At 47.9% G+C, this 18065-nt stretch overlaps 1 protein-coding gene across 9 annotated transcripts in view; it reads left to right on the forward strand.

The window, feature by feature from the left end:
- Positions 1 to 16954, forward strand: part of CSAD (cysteine sulfinic acid decarboxylase) — a 27552-nt gene extending 10598 nt beyond the window's left edge. For 3 of the 9 annotated variants that reach the window (XM_064591200.1, XM_045873362.3, XM_054507045.2), the window contains exons 2-15: positions 6118 to 6254; positions 6516 to 6642; positions 6739 to 6829; positions 7183 to 7289; positions 7722 to 7837; positions 8330 to 8409; positions 8725 to 8779; positions 13441 to 13557; positions 13634 to 13698; positions 13996 to 14077; positions 14494 to 14693; positions 14889 to 14940; positions 15066 to 15155; positions 16267 to 16954. In XM_064591200.1, the coding sequence (XP_064447270.1) occupies positions 6129 to 6254; positions 6516 to 6642; positions 6739 to 6829; positions 7183 to 7289; positions 7722 to 7837; positions 8330 to 8409; positions 8725 to 8779; positions 13441 to 13557; positions 13634 to 13698; positions 13996 to 14077; positions 14494 to 14693; positions 14889 to 14940; positions 15066 to 15155; positions 16267 to 16440 (1482 nt within the window). In that variant the 5' untranslated portion in view covers positions 6118 to 6128 and the 3' untranslated portion in view covers positions 16441 to 16954. Of the gene's footprint in view, positions 1 to 284; positions 4637 to 4663; positions 5861 to 6117; positions 6255 to 6515; positions 6643 to 6738; positions 6830 to 7182; positions 7290 to 7721; positions 7838 to 8329; positions 8410 to 8724; positions 8780 to 13440; positions 13558 to 13633; positions 13699 to 13995; positions 14078 to 14493; positions 14694 to 14888; positions 14941 to 15065; positions 15156 to 16266 lie in introns of those variants that run through there. The other 6 variants (XM_054507042.2, XM_054507043.2, XM_054507041.2 and 3 more) reach the window with 6 other exon arrangements.
- Positions 16955 to 18065: the final 1111 nt, after the last annotated feature.

The raw sequence follows: 18065 nt of genomic DNA on the forward strand, positions 1-18065 counted from the left end.
TCCTAAGAAGCTGGAAGTTTCAGTATTGACAATTATTTTTATTTTTTATTTATTTATTTATTTTAAAAACGATTTTATTTATTTATTTGACAGAGAGAGACACAGCGAGAGAGGGACCACAAGCAGGGGGAGTGGGAGAGGGAGAAGCAGGCTTCCCGCGGAGCATGGAGCCCGATGCAGGGCTCGATCCCAGGACCCTGGGATCATGACCTGAGCCGAAGGCAGACGCCCAATGACTGAGCCACCCAGGCGCTCCGACAATTATTTTTAAAGCTTTAAAACAGGGGTGCCTGGCTGGCTCAGTTGATAGAGCACGTGACTCTTGATCATGAGTTTGAGCCCCATGTTGGGCATAGAGATTACTTAAAAACAACAACATACTATGCAAACCAAACAAAACCACCTCTGTGCCTGAGAGTTGGCTCACCGGTGAGTTTGCTTAGACTGTGAGCTTCATGAGGACAGGGCTATCGCCTTTTCTTCCTCTTTTTTTTTTTTTTTTTTAATTTTTATTTTATTAAGTAAGCACTGTGCCCAACATGGGACTTGAACTTGCTGACTGAGCCAGCCAGGCACCCCAGGGTCTATGTCTTTTGCTCTCCATTGTATCTCTAGTGGCCACCAAAGTGCTTGGCAAATACTAGATACTGAACAAATAATTGAAAGAGGGAAGGGAGGAAGAGAAGGGGGCGGTCCAGAAGGCAGATAACAAAAAGTTGAGTGCTGTTATCCTCTGAATATTGTTACTACCTTCATTACAGCCCTTTGGATTCCTTTCACCTCTCTCCTGTGTTGGAGGTGTTCGATTTGGTCTGATTCTCTGTCTTTTGTCTATGACCCAGTTTTGGTTTATTTGTTTTGTTTTATCTTTGGAAGTCTTTGGATCCTCCACTGTTCTAAGACAATATTATAATCTATCTTTGTATTGGTCATTCAGTGGATCCTTTTAATCTATCCTTCTGTTCTATAAAGCTTTCTTTGATTTCTTTCCCCTTTTTTCCTTCCTTTTCTGAAATTTCTATTACTTGACTATTGGGCCTTTTGGATTGATCTAAAATTCTTTTCTTTGTCCATCTCTTTATATTTTTATCTTTCTGTGTGATTTTCTTGGCATCGTTTTATTTCTAATTTTTCATTTCAGTTGTCATATTTTTAAAATCCTAGAGTTTCTTGCTGTTCTCTGAGTATTCCTTTTTGAGGGCGACCTATTTTTTAATGAATGCAATATCTTCTGGAAATTTTGAGGCTTTCTTCTCCCTGCATTTCTTTTCTTCAACCAAATGCCTTTTTTCAGTTTGCCTGTTTTTACCTCTGTGGTTCAGGTTAGGGGCTTTCCTGTAGTGTCTGGTAATCTCTGGCTAGTTGGTTGCTCACATTGAAGAGGAAGGCATGAAGGCATATTGGAAGGCCGAAGTGCATGGATAGGCCATATTGACTTGTGGGCACCACTGACCAGGAGATCAGGTGAGGACTGAAATAAGAGCATCAGGAGGTCTTTTCTCCAGGGCTATCGAGGGTCAATTTCTCCGGAGAGGAATCCTCTAGTCTGCTGGCCCTGGAGGGTTTACCCCTGGCCACTGGTTCTGAATGCTGGTTAGGAGAAAGAAGTTGATTTGATAGTAACTTCCTCCTAATCCTCCTGTATTTGGGGCAGTGCCTCATGCTCACCTGCTGTGCCTCAAGTCTCTAAGTCCTGGCCTCCCTAAGTCCCACCCTACCTGTTTCAGTTGCTCTAGAAAACAGATCTCTTGCTTCTTTGGAAGCAGGGGGAAAGGAGGGTTGTTGCCTGACTGAATAGATAGGGGGAGGAGAGTGAGGGTCTAATTGTTCCTTATACACACTTCTACAAATCCTTCCTGCCTTCCAAGATGGCTAATGTTTCCAATTCCTGAGCCTTTCTGGGCTTCTGCCCCAAGAACCAGCTTGTTTCCCATTGGCATAGCCTTACAAGGACATACTGGTTTTGGCTTTCTGCCATGTGCTAAACCAGTTACCACTTCTCATCTGCTTTCTATCTTCTGCGATTATTGACATCTCTCATCTCTCCTCATTTGCTTTATTCTTCTGAATTTATTTTTTATTTTTATTTTTTTTAAAGATTTTATTTATTTATTTGACACAGAGAGAGGGAACACAAGCAGAGGGAGCGGGAGCGGGAGAAGCAGGCTCCCGGCAGAGCAGGGAGCCCGATGTGGGGCTTGATCCCAGGACCCTGAGATCACGACCCAAGCCGAAGGCAGATGCTTAACAACTGAGCCACCCAGGCGCCCCTATTCTTCTGAATTTAAAATTCCACTGATGTAATTTTAGTTGGGTTTCAGGAAGGAATAGTGGTAAATGTAGGTGTTTAATCTGCTGTGTTTAATTGGAATGAGCACAGAGACCATGAATGTATAGCAATATCAATTTGAATGGTTGAGTGGCTTTTACTAGCAGAATCCAGCAGTCCTGGTGGATTTGGTAAGAGAAGGATTGGCCAGTTGGATTGGAGTTTCCCCAGGTGGGTTTGGTGGAAGGACCAAAGGGCCGAGGAGTTGAGGATTTTGCACAAAGAGTGGTTGAAACAACAAAACATACAATCTAGGTTGCATAAGCGAAGGAAAGAAAGATATGAGGGAGTTGATGGTTAGAGGAGTTGATGGACTAGAGATCCCATGAAGTCTGAAGAAACGTGAATTTTTTAACAAACCCTACTTGGTCCTACCAGCATCTTCTCAGCCTGGGGCTGAAGCCCTGTTCCTAACTCCATTCAGGTTTCTTTGCTTTATCATTCTATTTTGCAGGTTAACATCATTCTTCTTTAAAAAAAAAAAAAAACAAACAAACTCTGGGTGCCTGGGTGGCTCAGTCGGTTAAGTGTCTGCCTTCGGCTCAGGTCATGATCCCAGGGTCCTGGGATCGAGCCCTACATCGGGCTCCTTGCTCAACAGGGAGCCTACTTCTCCCTCTGCCTGCTGCTCCTTCTGCTTGCACTCTCTCTCTCTGTGTCAAATAAATAAAATCTTTTAAAAATTTTTAAATAAATAAAAGGAAAAAAAAAACTCTTGGGGTGGTTCAGTTGGTTGAGCATCAACTCTTGGTTTCGGCTCAGGTCATGGTCTCATGGGTTGTGGGATTGATCCCTGAGTCAAGCCCTGAGTCAGGCTCTGCGCTCAGTGGGGAGTCTGCTTGAAGATTCTCTCTTTCCCCCTCTGCCCCTCCTTCCATTCCCACGCTCGCGCATGCGAGCTCTCTCTCTCTCAAATAAATAAATTAAAAAAAAAGGAAAAGAAAAACTCTTTGCAGGCAGGGGCTCTTCCCTCTCTCAGGTACCCAGGGCAGGATTCTGTATATGGAACAAGGATGATAATGTCTCACTTCTTTGTTTATCCCTGGAAGAAACCGGGAGTGTTCAGAGTCCTCCAGATTTCATTTCTGAGCTGTGACTGAGGTGGAAAGGATAAAGAAGGTCCTGGGAGGGGAGGATGGAGTCTCCCCTAGAGACCCATTCTTTGGAGCTTGGGGAAAAGCGTTCCTCCTGCTAGGAGACTCCCTTTGTTAACCAGTTGTTCCCTCCTTACAAACCTCTTGGAACCTGTTTTCTAGCCCCCTACTCAGAAAATTCTCCCTTGGCCTGCTTGTCATATCTCCTGGCCTGAGTTCCTGTGAACGCCAGCAGATGCCTTGGAGGGTCTCTCTTGAAAACTTATTCTATAGAAACGGAGGCCCTGAGGTGTCCTCACTCCTGGCCCAGTGGTCTTTGCAGGACAGCAAACTCAGGGCCTGAGAACCTCGAGAGAGGCAATCAAGCATGATGGTTAGGGGCAGGGGCTTCAGAGCCCACCACGCCTGGGTTCAGACCCGGCATGGCCAGGTGCTGGCTGTGTGATCTGAACCAGTTACATACATGGCATCTCTGGAATCTCAGTTTAAATGTGGGCAATAAACTTACCTGAACAATTGTAAAGGTGATAATAATACATATTAAATACAGAGTGTGGCATGTGGTAAGTGCTTCGTTGGTACCTATCTTTCTTTGCTTCTCCCCCTCAAGCCTCTCCACCCAAACGCCCCCCTGCTGCCACCTGTCAGGGGAGCTAAAGTGACACGGATAAAGGATTGGCTCTTTCATTCTCAGGGTTTGGGCCAGCTCCCTCTGTCCCCCAAACCCAATCTACTGAGGAAAAGTTTAAGGGTTGGACCGCTAGGGTTCCTTGAACCTGTGTTTTCAACTAGTATGGGGTCCAGTGGCTGCTGACAGTGGATTAAATCAGAGCAACCCACTTTGAGGAAGTTTCTTCTTCATAGTCCCTTGACCCTCTCGCCCACTCATTTGGGGGGTTCCTAGGCCTTAGTGTTTTCCCCTCCTCCTGGCCATCTCTCCGAACATTTTCTCCCATGGGGAATGGAGCCCGTCACAAGGCTTCAGCTGTACCCTGATTCTCAAATCTGCTTTCTGTTCTAACAGCTCATCAGAGCTTTGGGCCGACCTCCTCATTCCTCTGTCCTTTCCTACCCACACCACCCTTATTCAGATGTGGATCGCTTCTTGCCTGGTTTACAGCAACACCCTGTGAATTCTACATCCTGTGCTGTATACTGGTCTGAGCATCAGTTTCATCACATTATTCCTTGCCACCAAGTCTTTCGTCTTTCAGTGAGTTCCTATTTTCTTTTTAGATTTTATTTATTTGAGAGAGGGAGAGAGAGCTTGAGCATGAGTGGGAGGGGGAGGGGTAGAAGCAGACTCCCCGCTGAGCAGGAAGCCCCACATGGGGCTCAATCCCAGGACCCCGAGATCATGACCTGAGCTGAAGGCAGACACTTAACTGATGGAGCCACCCAGGTGCCCCAATGAGTTCCTGTTTTCTGCAGGATAAAATCTAGATCCCTGGGCCTGGCTGGGGCTCAGGGCTCCCCATAATCTGATACAACTCTGCCCACCCCGCCTTTGCTCCAGTATCATCCTTGCAGACCTCCCTCCAGCCAGCCAGGTGCCCTTCATTGACCTTCCCTCAAGCCATACTTCTTCCCCATGTCAGCTCATGGCATCACCCTACCCCCAAATGTTCTCTTTCTCCCTTTTGCTAATCTCATTTCTCCTGCCTTCTTTCAAGATTCAGCTCCAGCCCCGCTGCAGATCTTCCCCAGCCTTCAGCTGCCATCCTCCATCCATCTCTCTTCCTCAGTAGCACGTGGGGTCAGCGTCCAGCCTAGCCCAGGCTGGGACTGCTGCACGTGCATCTGTGCCCTCCCAGCAGACAGGGAGACTTTCTCAGTCCCGAGCACCCTGTCATGAACACAGTTGGTGCTCACTTCAGACAACCGCTTTCTGTGTATTGAGCACTCTCAGGCTGCAAAGCCCAGGATTACACTTGTTTAACAAAATCCTTCCTCAACATACCCCCTTTCCTTCCTGCTCTAGGAGAGGGCTTTAGAAATCAGGCTGGTTCTTTGGGGGTGGGGGTGCAAAGAGATAAAGCATTTCACCTCCACCTATCTCAGGCTCCCTCCCCTTCTGTCTTCAGGGTCAGGGGCAGCAGGTTCCTGCCAAACATTCTCCACTAAGTCCCCTCTCCAGCTCTCCACTTCACAGTGATTCTTCCTGGCTGCTCGCTCAACCCTGGTGTTAATGCTTCTGCCTTTCATTGCATTTCCCCCTTCTTCGTGTCAGCTAATGATTATTCAGGGACTTATCTCAACCGGTTGTCCCTATCCCAAATCTCTAAGTTCTCTTCAGGGCAAGGGTCATGAGAGTGATCTCATGGTCACGTGAGTGCTGCCTGTACCTCACCCCCTCCGCTGTCCTGGTCCTAACACTCTCAAAAGCTAGTCGCGTGCCCTGCCTCCAGCGCACCTGAACAGAGACCTGAGTGGAAAGGTAAGCCTGTCGTTTTTGCCTGAGGCAGGCAGTGACCGCAAGTTTCCACCTGCTCAGCACTCACTGCCTTTTTCTTCCCCACCTGTTGCTGCTGACGTTCTCCCTGGGCGCTTGCTTGCCCTTGTCTGTACAGTGAAGGCTGGGACTCAGCTGCAGGACAGGGGCCGGAGGCCTGCTCTGCGGTTGCGGTTCTTGCTGGTTAGGTCCAGGTGGGATGCACTGGGCTGACTAGGGAGTAACTCCTGCTTTGCTCACAGATTTTATCCTGATGGCTGACTCTAAACCACTCTTCTCCCTTGATGGGGACCCCATGGCTGCAGAAGCCTTGCTCCGGGATGTGTTTGGGATTGTTGTGGATGAGGTCATTCGGAAAGGGACCAGTGCCTCCGAGAAGGTGGGTCCTTTCCCTCTCCTCCTGCCCATCATTCCTGGCTCAGAACTTTCCTCCTCCCACAAGGCTTCAGCCCAGAATTCATCAGTCTTGCTGAATGCATCAGGGATTATATGCTGGGTCATACTGTGTATATTTACCCTTGTTCATGAGTTGCTTTGGAAATATTCCTAACTCGTTTTATGTGCAAGCTGAGAGGTGGTTTGGGAAGCCAATCAATGGGGGTGTCCATGGGCCCCCAGAACCTCCTGCTTCTCCCGCCAGGTCTGCGAGTGGAAGGAGCCTGAGGAGCTGAAGCAGCTGCTGGACCTGGAGCTGCGCAGCCAGGGCGAGGCGTCGGAGCAGATCCTGGCACGGTGCCGGGAGGTGATCCGCTATAGTGTGAAGACCTGTGGGTCCTGGGCTGTGGCGGGAGGAAGGTCTGGAGTTGTCCGTTTGTCTGTCCGCAGCTGCACTCTGAGCTCCCTGCCCCCCCCGCCTTCTCCAGGTCACCCGCACTTCTTCAACCAGCTCTTCTCAGGGTTGGATCCCCATGCTCTGGCAGGGCGCATTGTCACTGAGAGCCTCAACACCAGCCAGTGAGTCAACCCGAGGCCCCTTACCCCCACCTCACAAAGGCTTGGATTTGCTGGAGACATACCCCAGGGGTAGGGAGGAGAATGGTTTTGCACCCCCCCCCCGTTTCCTGGCATCTCTGCTGGCAATCTTTCTCCTTGTACCCTTTGGGCTCCCTTTCTCCCAGCTTTCTCATGCCTCCTGACCCCCAGTTCTTCCTCATTCTTGCTTCCCTGGCTCTTGGTCACCAGGTCATTCCTCCCTTTGGACCTTTCCTTCCTCATTGTCCCCACCTCCTTTCCCTACTCCTCTGAGAGTCGGACCTGGCTAGCCTTCCTTCCTCTTTTCCCTTCTCATCCCCCCCCTCTCCTGGCAGGTACACTTATGAAATCGCCCCCGTGTTTGTGCTCATGGAAGAAGAGGTGTTGAAGAAACTCCGGGCCCTGGTGGGCTGGAGCTCTGGGGATGGGGTCTTCTGCCCTGGTATGTGAGAAGGAGGGGGGGGCTCTCTTTGGTCTTTTTGAGGGTTCCTCCTCCCCCACGATTTTCTTGCTCTATGCTGGCAGGGAGGGATTCCTCTTTGTTTCCTCTCCAGCTGGGCTGGGGCCAAACCTGAGAGAAGCTGCCCAGTCCCCTGTATCCTCATGTTTGCCAAACAGTCCCTGGGATCAGCACTCCAGTGCCTGCTCTGGGGAGGGGAGGCCCTGTCCTGGGTCAGCCCAGGATATGGAGGGGAGTAGTCCGGGGGATCTGCGAATCCTGGGGCTGTTTGGGGTTATCAGCAGGCCCTTCGGAGATCCCTGGGAGCCTATCACTCATGCTTCTTTGATCAGCTCTCCTGGGTGGAGAGGTCAGGGGGAGCAAGCTCCAGTTTTGACCCACGGCTCCTCCCTCTTACCACCTTCCCTGCGACAGGTGGCTCCATCTCCAACATGTATGCCATGAACCTGGCCCGCTATCAGCGCTACCCGGATTGCAAGCAGAGGGGCCTCCGGGCGCTCCCACCCCTGGCACTCTTCACATCAAAGGAGGTGGGAAGAGGCATAGACCTACCCTGGGCTCCTGATGCTAATGTCCAGCCAGCTGAGTCTGCCTGCCCAGACCCATCTGCAGGGCCAGCCTGCCTCCAGGCAGAAGTGCTTCCTTCTAGTCAAGGGGCCGAGTAAACGCTCCTGTTCACCTTGCCTTCTGAGTGGAGGTAGCAAAGGGACAATGAGTGCCACAGACATAGTCCACACCCTTTCTACTCAGAGTGTGGTCTGTGGACTAGTAGCAGCAGTATTACCTGGGAGCTTGTCAGAAATGCAGACTCGCAGGCCCCACCCCAGACACGCTGAATATGAATCTGCATTTGAACCAGACATCCTAGTGATTTGGAGGCACACGAACATTCGAACATTCGAGAAGCCTCGGTCTTCAGAGTCTTATCTGTTGCAGTTCACACATTTACCAGTGTCTCTCTCCTCCCTATCCTCCCTGCCCTCTTGCCTCTAGCCTAATCTGCCCTCTGCCTTTCTCCATAGTGTCATTACTCCATCAAGAAGGGAGCTGCTTTTCTGGGACTTGGCACCAACAGTGTCCGAGTAGTCAAGACAGATGAGAGGTAAAGGTCCTTCTGTTCACATGGCTCAGACCCAGCCTGGCACAGCACGCCCTCCTGCTGTTAGAAGCTCTGGCCTCAGGCCCATGCCCCAAGTGGGCTTTTCTCCCCTCTCTGTTCCTACACAGTTGCCCCTTCTGTCTGTCAATGCCTGCTGGAGTCTCTCGCCCTGTCCCCTGAGGTCCGCTTACCCCTCTTAGGAAAAAATCAACATTATGGCCTCTGTGTAGCTAACCCCACATTACCCTGCTCTCAACAGTTCTGCCTCCTAGCTGAGAAAACCAATTACTTCTTTACCCAATCAGTTTTCTTTTCCAGAGGGAAAATGGTTCCTGAGGATCTGGAGAGGCAGATCAGTCTGGCCGAGGCTGAGGTGAGTGAGTGAGGGGCGCTGAGACAGTGGAGCAGAACCCCTTGGTCTTTTCTTGGAGGCTTCCCTGGGCTCTCCCCACTCAAGGTGCTGCTCAATCCCTCTTCTTCTTCTTTTTTTTTTTTTTTAAAGATTTTATTTATTTATTTGACACAGAGAGACACAGCGAGAGCAGGAAACACAAGCAGGGGGAGTGGGAGAGGGAGAAGCAGGCTTCCCGCAGAGCAGGGAGCCGGATGTGGGGCTCGATCCCAGGACCCTGGGATCATGACCCAAGCCGAAGGCAGACGCTTAACGACTGAGCCACCCAGGCGCCCTCAATCCCTCTTCTTGACCTCTGTGCCCATCTCCCCTGTGGGCTGAAGTAATCAGTGGGAAGCCTGAGGAATGAGGACACTCTATGCTGCTCTTGGGGACTTTGCCGAGACCCATGGGCAGGACCAGACCCCAAGAGTCAGGAGCAAGCCTGAGTCACTGAGCATAATATAGAACTTATCACATAGGGTTTTTGCAAACATTACATGAGTTAGTATAAATGCACTTGGAACAGTGAAGGACTATATAAATACTACTGCCCATTATTGTTTTTATTGTTATTATTGGAGTACTGCATAGCCATTTAAAAGAATAAGGTGGGTATATGTATACCAACATGAAAATACCTGCACTATATATTTAAGTAAACCTATATAAAGTATATATAGCATGTTACAGTACAGAATAAACACTTTGAACCTATGGTTATTTATTTTTACTTTTTAAAAATTTTTAAAAAGATTTTATTTATTTGAGAGAGAGAGAGAGAGCGTGCACAGGGGTTGGGAGGGGCAGAGGGAGAGGGAGAAGCAGGCTCCCCACTGAGCAGGGAGCCCTATGCGGGCTCGATCCCAGGACCCTGGGATCATGACCTGAGCCGAAGGCAGATATGAGCCACCCAGGCGCCCCAGAACCTATGGTTATTTAGAATAATGTATACTTATTGATATATTGATGTTACCTCTGAGTAGCAGTGTGAGCAGCAACTAGAATAGTGGAGTACCACTTTTATTGTACAAATAAATCCTTTTTTTTTTTTTTTTTTTGGTAATTGCTGTATTGAGATATCGTTCACATGCCGTACAATTCACCCACTTATAGTGTCCAATTCAGTTGTTGTTTTTTTTTTTTTAAAGATTTTATTTATTTATTTGAGAGAGAGAGAATGAGAGAGAGAAAGCACATGAGAGGGGGGAGGGTCAGAGGGAGAAGCAGACTCCCCGCCTAGCAGGGAGCCCGATGCGGGACTCGATCCCGGGACTCCAGGATCATGACCCGAGCCGAAGGCAGTCGCTTAACCAACTGAGCCACCCAGGTGCCCCTAATTCAGTTGTTTTTAACAGAGTTATGTAACCATCGCTACAATAAATATTAGAACATTTTGGGGTGCCTGGGTGGCTCAGTCGTTCAGCATCTGCCTTTGGCTCAGGTCATGATCCCAGGGTCATGGGATCGAGCCCCATATCGGGCTCCCTGCTCTGCGGGAAGCCTGCTTCTCCCTCTCCCACTCCCCCTGCTTGTGTTCCCTCTCTCACTGTGTCTCTCTCTGTCAAATAAATAAATAAAATCTTTAAAAAAAAAAAAAAGAACATTTTCATCACCCCCAAAAAGAAACCACACACCCTTTAGCCATCAATCCCCAATTTTCCCCAAACCTCCTACTAGGCAACACTCAGCGAGTTTGTGTCTCGATGGATCTGCCTATTGTAGATTTTTCATATAAATGGACTTACACCATGCATGGTCTTTTGTGATGAACTTCTTTTACTTAGCATACTGTCTTCGAGGTTCGTCCTTGTAGAGTCTCTCAGCACTTCATTCCTTTCATTGCTGGATAATATTCCATTGTTTTGGATCTACCACATTTCATTTATCTGCTCATCAGTTGATGGACATTTGGGTTTCCACTTTTTAGCAATTCTGAGTAACGCCCCTCTGACCATTTGTGTACAAGTGTGTGTGAACGTATGTTTTTCATTTCTCTTGGTTATATACCTGGGGACAGAATTGCTGACTCATCTGGTAATTCTGTATTTAACTTTTGAGGAGCTGCCAGCCTGTTTTTTCAAAGTGGCTGTACCAGTTTCCAGCCCTACCAGCAGCAGATGAGGGTTCCAGTTTCTCCACATTCTCACCAACACTTGTTATTTCTTTTTTTCCTAGTCTGTTTGTTTGTTTCAATTGAAGTATGATTAATATAAAGTGTGAAGTTAGTTTCAGGTGTACCACCTATTGATTCAACAGTTCTGTTTATACAGTACTCAGTGCTCACCACGATAAGTGTACTCATTATCTGTCACCATGCATTATTACAGTATTATTGACTAGACTCCCTATGCTGTGTTTTCATCCCCATGACTTGTTTATTTTATAACTGAAAGGTTGTACCTCCTAATCCACTCTATCTATTTCACCCGTCTCCCCCAACCTCCCCTCTGCAACCACCAGCTTGTTTTTTGTGTTTGAGTCTGTTTCTTTCCTTCTCTGTGCATTTGTTTTGTTTTTTAGATTCCACATATAAGTGAAATGATATGGTTTTTGTCTTTCTCTGTCTGACTTATTTCACTTAGTATTATACTCTCTAGGTGCATCCATGTTGTTGCAAATGGCAAGATCTCATTCTTTTTATGGCTGAGTAATATTCCATGCACGCTCACACACACACACACACATATGTATACTACATCTTCTTTATTCATCTATTGATGGGCACTTAGGTTGCTTTCATATCTTGACTACTGTAAATAATGCTGCAATAAACATAGGGGTACATATATCTTTTCAAATTAGTGTTCTCATTTTCTTTGGGTAAATACTCAGTAGTGGAATTATGGATCATACGGTAATTCTATTTTTAAGTTTTTGAGGAACAGTGTCTGCACCAGTTTACATTCCTACCAACGGCACAGGGGCTCCCTTTTCTCCACATTGTTGCCGACACTTGTTTCTTGTCTTTTCAATTCTAGCCATTCTGACAGGTGTGAGGTAATATCTCATTGTGGTTTTGATTTGCATTTCCCTGATGATGAGTCATGTTGAGCATCTTTTCATGTGTCTGTTGGTCATCTGTATGTCTTCTTTGAAAAAATGTCCATTCAGGTCCTCTGTATTTATTTATTTGTTTGTTTATGATTGTTTTAATTTTTATTTTTTTAAAAGATTTTATTTATTTATTTGACAGAGAGAGACTCAGCGAAAGAGGAAACAGAAGCAGGGGGAGTGGGAGAGGGAGAAGCAGGCTCTAGGCCGAGCAGGGAGCCCGATTGTGGGGCTTGATCCCGGGACCCTGGGACCATGACCTGAGCCGAAGGCAGACACTTAACGACTGAGCCACCCAGGCGCCCCTGTTTGTTTATGATTTTTAAGTAATCTCTACACCCAATGTGGGGCTTCTGCTTTTTTCCTTTCCAATCTGGATGCCCCTTATTTTATTTTCTTACCTAATTGCCCTGCTAGAACTTTAGTATAATGTTGAATAGAAGTGGGGAGAGTGGGCATCCTTGTCATGTTCCTGATCTTAGGGGGAAGGCCTTCAGTCTTTCAGCTTTGAGTACGATATTAGCTGTGGGTTTTTTGTAGTTGCCCTTTATTAGGTTGAGAATGTTCCCTTCAACTCTTAGTTTGTTGAGTATTTTCATCAAGAAGGAGTGTTGGATTTTGTCAAATGTTTTTCTGTGTCTATTGAGATGTGTTTTTTTCCCCTTTATTCTGTTGATAAGAGTGTATTACATTGGGGCACCTGGGTGGCTCAGTCGTTAAGCGTCTGCCTTCGGCTCAGGTCATGATCCTGGGGTCTTGGGATTGAGCCCTGCATCAGGCTCCCTGGTCGGCGGGAAGCCTGCTTCTCCCTCTCCCACTCCCCCTGCTTGTGTTCCTCTCTCACTGTCTCTCTTTCTGTCAAATAAATTTAAAAAATCTTTAAAAAAAAAAAGAGTGTATTACATTAATTGATTTTTGGATGCTAAACTGAGCTTGTGCTCCTGGGACAAATTATTTTGTCATAACACAATTTTTTTATATGTTGCTGATTTTGGTTTGCTAGTGTTTTGTAGATTTTTATATCTATGTTCAAAGAGATATTGTCTGAGGTTTTCTTGTGATGTTTCATCTAGTTTTGGTATCAGGGTAATACTTGCCTCATAGGATGAGTTCAGAAGTGTTCCTCTTCTGTTTTTTAGAATATTTGCGAAGAACTGGTATCAGTTCTTTTTTAAATTATTATAGAATTCATCAGCAAAGCCATATGGGCCTGGGCTTTTCCTTGTGGTCGTTTTTAAAGATAAAAATTCAAGTTCTTCATGAACTTTTGTACCATTAGAATTTTTTAAATAGCATTTTGATCTTCAAGACACTAAAAGTTTTTGGAAGTGTGTGAGCTTTGGAAATAGACCAGCAGACAGACCTAGGATTGAATTCCATCTCCGGAGCTTCAGCTTGGGGGTGAATTTCTTAACACCTCTGAATCTGAGTGTCCTCACCTGCGAACTAAGGGGGACGGTAGCATGTTGTAAGGTTGAAAGGGCCCAGGCCAGGCCTGCAGTAAGAGTTAGAGACGCCTCGGCCCTAGAACCTGGGTGGCTTTTTAGATCCCTTCACAGTCTCTGTCTCCTCCTGCGTTGTTGCCACAGGGTGCCGTGCCGTTCCTGGTCAGTGCGACGTCTGGCACAACCGTGCTGGGGGCCTTTGACCCCTTGAACGCGATTGCTGACGTGTGCCAGCGTCTCGGGCTGTGGCTGCATGTGGATGTGAGTGAGCCTTGGGCCTGAGGGGGGGGTGGGCTCAGCCAAGGCCAAGGCCCACGTTATTCCTTTTGCTCCACAGGCCGCCTGGGGTGGGAGCGTCCTGTTGTCACAGACACATAGACATCTCCTGGATGGGATCCAGAGGTGCATACGGCCACCTACTTCCTGAATCCCACCCTTCAATTCCTTGACCCAGAGAATAGTCCTGGACTAGGGCTCTTCCGATGAGAAGGAGGGAAGGAGGTTGGTGGGAGGGGCGCTGGAGAGATGGTGGACTGGGGCTGGGAAGTCAGACATCAGACGTGGGAATTCTTCCTGACTGCTGGGCCGGGGTGAGACTCAAGCCCCTTCACTGAAGATATGGTAAAGGAGGGGGGCTCTGGTTGAGGAGCAGCCAGTTGATCCAGCTTTGCTCTGCCCCCCCGACCCCTACCCCTGCAGGGCTGACTCGGTGGCCTGGAATCCTCACAAGCTTCTGACAGCAGGCCTGCAGTGCTCAGCTCTTCTTCTCCGGGATACCTCGGTGGGTCGGCCCTGCCCTCTCCTCACTCCACCTCCCACCCTGGATCTCTGTTTTTTTCTCTGGCCCACCTTCGAGAGGGTCCTGGCCTTATTATGTCCTCCTCACCATCCCGTCTGAAGCCCAGTATCCGTGACCAGCCTCATCCCCTGTACTGCCCCCCCCCCCCCCCCCACTGTGGCCTGTCTTCAAGCAAAGGAAGAGGTTTCCAGCTTGCAGTTGTAATTGAAGGGATCCTAGGCTGAATCTGGGAAGAATTCTGGGTATTGGGAGAAAACCCAGAGAAAGGGGCCTAGTGGCAGGGAAAGAATGGGTGGTCTGAGCTAAGAAATCCCCGTGTGCAGCTCTGGAGGAGGCCTCGGTGTGTGTGTGGGGGGTCTGACAGTCTTCCCCACACTCCCCCCCACCCCAACCAACAGAACCTGCTTAGGCGCTGCCACGGGTCCCAGGCCAGCTACCTCTTCCAGCAAGACAAGTTCTATGACGTGGCTCTGGACACTGGAGATAAGGTGGTGCAGTGTGGCCGCCGCGTGGACTGTCTGAAGCTGTGGCTCATGTGGAAGGCACAGGGCGGGCAAGGGCTGGAGCGGCGCATCGACCAGGCCTTTGCCCTTGCCTGGTAGGAGTGGGGGCGCTCCTACCTCTCCCCTGGCGTTCCGTCTGGTCCGTCCTGCCCCCACCCACTGCTCTGCTCCTCCCATTTTTCTTGTTCTTGGGGTTTCTGGGTTCATTCTCTGCGTCTCTTCTGCTTCTGTGTCTCTGCTTTTCCTCCTCCATGTGTGATTTCTTTCTCTCTCTCTCTCTGTGTTCGCAGGTACCTGGTGGAGGAATTGAAGAAGCGAGAAGGATTTGAGTTGGTTATGGAGGTATGCATCCTCCTCCCCACCCCAGGCTATCCCACACAGCAAAGCCCTGATGGGGGAAGAGGGGCAGTAAGGGAGGATCATCCCCCTTCCACAGCTCACCCCTTCTCCTCCCTCATTCCTCCCAGCCGGAGTTTGTCAATGTGTGTTTCTGGTTTGTGCCCCCCAGCCTGCGGGGGAAGCAGGAGAGCCCGGATTATAGTGAAAGGCTGGCTAAGGTAGGCTCTCTCTTCTGGTCTCTGGTTATAGCCCACTTTAGGGAACTGTGATGCTTCTGGTGTGTTTCTGCCCCCTGCTGGCTGTGAGTGGCATGGCAGGTCCCTTTGCTAGTCTTGCTCCTGAGGTGGGGCTGTGAACTGGAAGACAACCCCAACTGGTCCTCATTTCTGTGGGGGTGGGAATAGGAAATAAGGTATGTTTCTGGAAAATGAAAAGAAGACAGAGAGGGATGTTACAGGAGAAGTCACCAGTGTGTAGTACGTAGTCCATGGGAGTTCTGCTGGGAGCTCGGGCCCAGGACAGCCGTATGAAGCCTTATTCCCTGATGCTGGGGGCAGAATAACTGTATAAGGCCGGTCCAGACATGCCTTCTAGAGGCAAGGAGATACGTCCTGTCCCTAAGGATAGATTGGTGCTAGGTGCTGCAGATGATCTGAAAGGACAAGAATGTTCTTGCCCTTAAGGGGTTATTTAGAAAACTAGAGTTACCTATCTGAAACCAATATGTTCAAGACAATCTTGTAAATTACATGTTAGATTACAGGGTACAGATCACAGATATTCCAGGAATTCAGAGAGGGGAGAAGAAGGTGTTAAGGATGACAAAGGCTAGATGTTAGAGTAGAGCAGTGCTGGGAGTCAGGGAACAGTCAGGATTTGGCAGAAAATGGCCCGTGTGACAACTTGGAGATATAGGTAAGATAGGAAATAATGCAGAAGCTGGAGAAGGGGGCGCCTGAGTGGCTCAGTCGTTAAGCGTCTGCCTTCGGCTCAGGTCATGATCCCAGGGTCCTGGGATCGAGTCCCACATCGGGCTTCCTGCTCAGTGGGGAGCCTGCTTCTCCCTCTCCCATTCCCCCTGCTTGTGTTCCTGCTCTCGCTATCTCTGTCTCTGTCAAATAAATAAATAAAATCTTAAAAAAAAAAAAAAAGAAGAAGAAGCTGGAGAAGGCCAAGCAGGCAGGATGTAGTGGGAAAGGTGACCTGGGGCCAGGGTCAGGAGCTGAGCGATGAGTGCTCCCTCAGAAAGGTACCTGAGCGAGAGGGAAGTGCACCTAGGGGAGCGTGCACTGAGGCTGCAGCTGGAAGTTCTCTCCAACCCTTCCACAGGTGGCCCCAGTACTCAAGGAGCGCATGGTGAAGGAGGGCTCCATGATGATCAGCTACCAGCCCCATGGGACCCGGGGCAACTTTTTCCGCATGGTTGTGGCCAACCCTGCGCTGACCCGGGCTGATATGGACTTCCTTCTCAACGAGCTGGAAAGGCTAGGCCGGGACCTCTGAGCCTCCTCCTCCTCCTCCTTGCTGCTGGCCCTGACCACCCCCCCCCGCCCCCCCGCCGCCCCGTCTCTGTGCATTCCCTTCCTGTGTTTTCAAGAACAGACTGACTTAACAACCTTTCTGTGCCTTGATCCACTAACTCTCTAATTAAATATTTGCTACTAGGAGAATATTTAAATAAACTACAGTATATCCAGATGATGGAATGGTACTCTGCCATTAGAATTATGTTTACAAACAAGATTTTTATTGCTATGAGAAAAGATAATTTTAATATAATGCTATATTGAAAAAGCTGGATACAAGACTTTGTATATAGTAATATCTGAGTGGTGTTCATACATAGAAGACTGATAAAATGAAATATGTCAAATATTAATAATTTTCCCTGGGATGGGATTATAGGCAATTTAAAATTAATTTTTTATACATTTTGTGCTCTTCCCTTTTATTACATAATTAATATGCATTACTTTTATAATGGGGAAATAATAAAGTTAAACCTTCAACTATATTATTTCGGAATGTTTTGAAGTTTACCTTTTATCAAATAATAGAGAATGTGAAATTTTTTTTTAAAGGGGCGCCTGGGTGGTTCAGTTGTTAAGCGTCTGCCTTCGGCTCGGGTCATGATCCCAGGGTCCTGGGATCGAGCCCCGCATCGGGCTCCCTGCTTGGTGGGAAGCCTGCTTCTCCCTCTCCCACTCCCCCTGCTTGTGTTCCCTCTCTCGCTGTGTCTCTCTCTGTCAAATAAATAAATAAAATCTTTAAAAAACAATTTTTTTAAAAAGGGAGGTGTAAGAGAGGCTAAAAATAAGAAATTTTTTTCTTAAGAAATCTATAGCAGGAGAGGAAAGACCAAAAGTGGAGTAGTTCTCAATTAACTGTACTTTAGTGACATTGAAAACAAAATGGGTACTGATTATATGTTGAGACCAGAGCCTTGTCCACTTATCCCTCTTGAAAAATCCTCACACACAAGGAGGAATTTGCCTTCTGTAGGGGTGCCTGCCTGCCTCAGTAGTAGAGCATATGACTCTTGATCTTGGGGTTGTGAGTTCTAGCCCCATGTTGGGTGTAGAGATTTCTTACTTACTTATATACATACATATATAAATTTAAAAAAACAGATTTTCCTTCTGTAATTTAAACAATAGAAACCAAGTTTAAAAAAAAAGAAGGGGCGCCTGGGTGGCTCACTTGGTTAAGCGTCTGCCTTTGGCTTAGGTCATGATCCCGGAGTCCCGAGATGGAGCTCAGCTTCTCCCTCTGCCCCTCACCCAGTTCGTTCTCTCTCTCTCTTTCAAATAAATAAATAAAACCTTAAAAAAAAAAAAAAAAAAAGCCCAGCAACCAAACATCCATTTTACACTTACATCTTGGGCTGGTGTTGCTTTTCAGTCATTTTTGGGAAAGAGGCAATTAGCTACACAAGTTATTTGCTTTGTTTTTTGTTGTTGTTGTTGTTGTCCAAGGTTTATTGATGATATTACAGCAGAAAGATTCAAATGGCTCCACAAGGTGTTTTGAAATTCATCCCAACTCTAGGCTGAGTGACCTGCAGTTTGGGCAAACTGCCAAAGTCCAAGACCTTCAACATTTCCTTAGTGTCAGGATCCACTTCCATG

This window comes from Mirounga angustirostris, unplaced genomic scaffold, assembly GCF_029215605.1.
Source record: "Mirounga angustirostris isolate CCGP_5_RB_7025 unplaced genomic scaffold, mMirAng1.0.hap1 SCAF_5, whole genome shotgun sequence".
NCBI classification, from domain to species: domain Eukaryota; kingdom Metazoa; phylum Chordata; class Mammalia; order Carnivora; family Phocidae; genus Mirounga; species Mirounga angustirostris.